The sequence below is a fragment of the Fulmarus glacialis genome, unplaced genomic scaffold (genome assembly GCF_000690835.1).
Source record: "Fulmarus glacialis isolate BGI_N327 unplaced genomic scaffold, ASM69083v1 scaffold22274, whole genome shotgun sequence".
In the NCBI taxonomy this organism is placed as follows: domain Eukaryota; kingdom Metazoa; phylum Chordata; class Aves; order Procellariiformes; family Procellariidae; genus Fulmarus; species Fulmarus glacialis.
This window is the reverse complement of record NW_009206401.1, coordinates 1-3813: the sequence shown is the minus strand read 5'-3', so window position 1 is coordinate 3813 and position 3813 is coordinate 1. Positions and strand designations below refer to the sequence as shown.

At 58.7% G+C, this 3813-nt stretch overlaps 1 protein-coding gene across 1 annotated transcript in view; it reads left to right on the top strand.

The window, feature by feature from the left end:
- The window catches only part of ARHGEF37 (Rho guanine nucleotide exchange factor (GEF) 37), a 10298-nt gene extending 7241 nt beyond the window's left edge, over positions 1 to 3057 (top strand). The window contains 5 exon segments of the mRNA XM_009575738.1: positions 3 to 203; positions 1166 to 1294; positions 1652 to 1847; positions 2287 to 2459; positions 2848 to 3057. Coding sequence (XP_009574033.1) covers positions 3 to 203; positions 1166 to 1294; positions 1652 to 1847; positions 2287 to 2459; positions 2848 to 3057 — 909 coding nt within the window.
- Positions 3058 to 3813: the final 756 nt, after the last annotated feature.

The window sequence follows — 3813 nt, the reverse complement described above, 5'->3', positions numbered from 1 at the left end:
AGAGCGAGATGGGCAGCGTGACATACGACGAGGAGGCAGCCATGAACACCTACCTTGCCATCAATGCCCTGCTTGTGGCCGAGCTCCCACGGTTCAACCAGGCAGCTTTGCAGCTCCTGGGGCAGATACTGTGCTCCCTCAGCGCCCTGCAACGGGACTTGGCTGCCCAGGTCCTGCACCAGGCAGAAAAGGAACTAGAGCAGGTGAGAGTGACCCCTTGGTGTGTGTGCCCAAACCGGCACACATGCTGACCCAGACCTGCCTTCTTCAGGCTGGGGACATCACTTGGATGTCAGGGCACTGAAGGTTTGCTGTAGCCCAAGCCTGCCCTTGCAAACACGCAGCTCCCTGTCTAGCATTTGTAAGTGATCTCTCCTCCCCTTCGGCTGGGGAAAGCCAAATTGTCTCTTCTTCACTGCCAGGAACTGTCCTGCTCTCTCTTTGAGGACAGCACTGGTAATTTATTGATGTGCTGCCTGAGAGATCAGTGTTAACTCTGAGCTCCCAAGAGCTCTGTGCTAGGAAGGCAAGGAAGAGAAGGACAGCTTCTGGCCTGAGGAACGAGCATCCCTCGAACCTCCATCCCCTGGGAGATGTCTCCGAGGACTCCTCACTGCACAGCACTCTCTGAGCCTGACGTTTGCAAACATGGTGGGTCAGGCCAATCCAGAGCCCTGGGGTGGAGCATGGCCCTGGCCTGACCCATGACCAAGATGAGAACAAGATGCAGCCACATGGAGGTATCCTCTCAGGCAGTGCTCGTACGTACCTAGTCACGAGGGTGGATTCCCCTTGCTCAGTCTGGGATGCTGACGCTGCAGACATCTACCCCAGAGCTACATCTGCCTGTCTCCCTTTTTAGACAGATGGGACTGACTGTGGGCTTGGGGCAGGACAGCAGGACCCAGGGACTGCTGCGGTGGGCTGGGTACAGCCCAAGAGCCCCGCGTGTGACTGCCTTGCCCAGGGCAGGTGGCTCAAAGCCAGAGAGCAGCAGCTCTCCTTGCCAAAGGGAACCACATCCTAAGCGCAAGGTGCATCTTTAGTGGCAAGGTCTGTTCTCTTGCTTTCTCACGTCTTTTCTTCCTGCTCCTTTTCTTTTGACCCTACCCACAGCTCCTCCCCTCCCCAGGGCCCTCTCTGATCTCAGGGTCTGTTTTCACAGATGCCCCATGGCCACATGCCTCTGCCCAGTTTCTGGAAGATGGTGGAAGACACCTTGCAGCAGTCTGGTGCTCAGCTCCATACCTTCTGCCAGACGTTTGAGACGGTCACGCCGAGCCCTGTGACACAGGTAGGAGCTGGGAAGGGGGTGTCTCAGGCCAGCTGGATGAAGAGGTAGGACTGTGGCTTACCAGTGCAGAACATCTCATTGAGGGGGAGGTTGGCTCAGAAAGTGGCACGGGGGGTTGCCACAGCCACTTTCCCACAAGTCCCCGACAGCAGCTGGCTGGGAATAACCAGGGATGAAAGTCTCAGCTCTTCTGGTTCTTGACGCTCATCTCCAAACCGTGAGGTAGAGCAGATAGTGTGAAGGAGTTTAACCTCTCACTGGGATGTGATCCGGCAGAAAGGAGAGCACATGTGTGTGGAGGGCCTCAGTCTCCTGCCTGTCTCATCAAGTGCTTCTGTGTCTCTTGCTCCCCACCAGCCTCTGAACCCTGCTGAGGAGCGGAAGGTCCTTTCCCTTGTGAGCAAGCACGGCCCAGACAAACTTTACCAAGTGACAAGCAACATCAGTGGCAGCAAAGACTTGGACCTGACCTTGCAAAGGGGACAGATTGTAGCTCTGCTGCAAAGTGTGGACACTAAGGGGAACACAAGCAGATGGCTGGTGGATGCTGGAGGTACTGTGAGCGCTATGGGGAGCCTCTCCCTGCCTCGGCACCAGGGTCAGAAACCAAACCCGAACCACTTCTTCATCTTGGATGAAACAGCAGGCCATTGCCTCCCGGGTCCTCCCTTCCAGGGTTTGCTCAGCCCAAACCCACCTCTGATTTGCCAGCTGCACCCATAGCCATTAGCTGTAAAGTTCAGGTTTCCCCATGAGGGAGCACTCGTGGCTCATCATGGCTGGGAAAGGAGAATCCCATGCACACAGAAACGTCTTGAAACCCCTTTTTTGGGGGTGGTTGCTGCTAGATATCCCCTAGTGATGGACCAGTTTGAATAGGGCTGCTGTGCCATGTAAGGCAACAGCCTAGCTGTCATTCCTCTCTCCTCCAACCAGTCCTACACGTGCCAGGCAGCGAGGCCCCATGACCTGTGTGTGTGCGTGTCCTCCAGGTCCCCGAGGGTTTGTGCCTGCTGGAAAACTCCAGCCCTATTGCCCGGTACAAAGCCAGCAGCCCGGGATGCAGATGCCAGCCCTGGAGAACAGCACAGAGAGAAGGCGACATTCGTATGCATTACCTGAAGCTCCCAGGCCCCAGGTGGCCACCTTCACCCCAGCTTTCCAGGTGAGAGTGGGGGATGCCCCCCAGGGCCATTCCTAGCAACCCCACCAGCTCCGTGCTAGTCCCTGTGTGTGCAGCGTGTGGGTGGGAAGGTGGACCTGTTTTTCCAGCATACACGTGGTCATACATGTGCAGCCATGTGCCTAGCAGGGGAGTGTCACAGACCCTGGCCGAGAGCCCCATGAGGCTGGTGGCTGCCTTGCTGGGACGGGGGTGGACAGAGCAAGAGAACTGTGCTTGGTGGGGTCCCCAGTGTCCCTCCATCGATGGCAGTACTGCACAGCCCTCTTGGAAACAACCTCCATGTCCCCTCTAGGTCCTGCCCTGTCATGTATGTCCTCTCCCCTTTGACTGGCAAGGGCTTCCTCCCTCCTTCCCCTGCCTTTTGCAGGTGGTGGCCGGCTTCTCCTTCACAGCCAGGAGTCCACAGGAGGTGAGCCTCCAGGCAGGGCAGCCCGTGGTGGTGCTGGAGCCGCACGACAAGAAGGGGAGCAAGGATTGGAGCCTGGTGGATGTGAATGGCCAGAGGGGCTACGTGCCGTCCAGCTACCTGGTGACCGTCCCTGTGCAGGAACCCATGGGCTGGAGCTTGCCTGTGTGAGCGTGGCCAGCCTGGCACCCAAGGGCACAGGCTTCATCAGATGAGAGTCGTCCGCTTGGCACCCGAGGACTCATCACGGGAGATACTGGAGGGGGGCGGCCATGGTGGCCCCGGGCCAGGGAGGCAGTGGGAAGCAGCTGGGAGAATATGGCCTGGGGGATGTGGGTGCGAGGGACGGCAGTCGGGAGGCACGTTTTGATGGGTAGGCGTGAGGGTGCCATGTCCCATATGTGTTTGCACAAAGGAAAGGAGCATGAGGGAGTGAGGGCAGGTGGCTGCAGTTTTCCAGGGATTTGCTGAAATCCATGTCAGTGACAAAAGTGTCCCTAGGGGTGACAAGACAGCATCGTCCCCAATTAGATCAGGACCGAGGTGCAAAGGGTGCAGTGCTGCGGAGGGGGCCTTCAGCCTGGCACGGAGCATCTGGGGCTCTTGGGAAGAGGCTCTCTGGGAAATTGCTGGTTTGAGTGCAGAGACCAAGGCGGAGCAGCCCCAGAGACATGGCTCCCCGCACCTCACCAGGGTGTCACGCCTGCCTGGGTGCCCACCCTGATGTGCCATTGTGGTCCCTTCGGCAGCACAGCCTTCACGTCCTGCTAAAGGGCATGGCAATGCCAGCCTGCGCCCGGCTGCACCATCAGCGATGGGAGGGTGCAGGGCTGAGTGCCGAGGCCGGGGTCCTTCCCAGCCCTCCTGGCCACAGAGCACCGCTCCTGGCCTCGGTTTCCCCCCGCAGCACAGTGGGGCTGGTGCTCC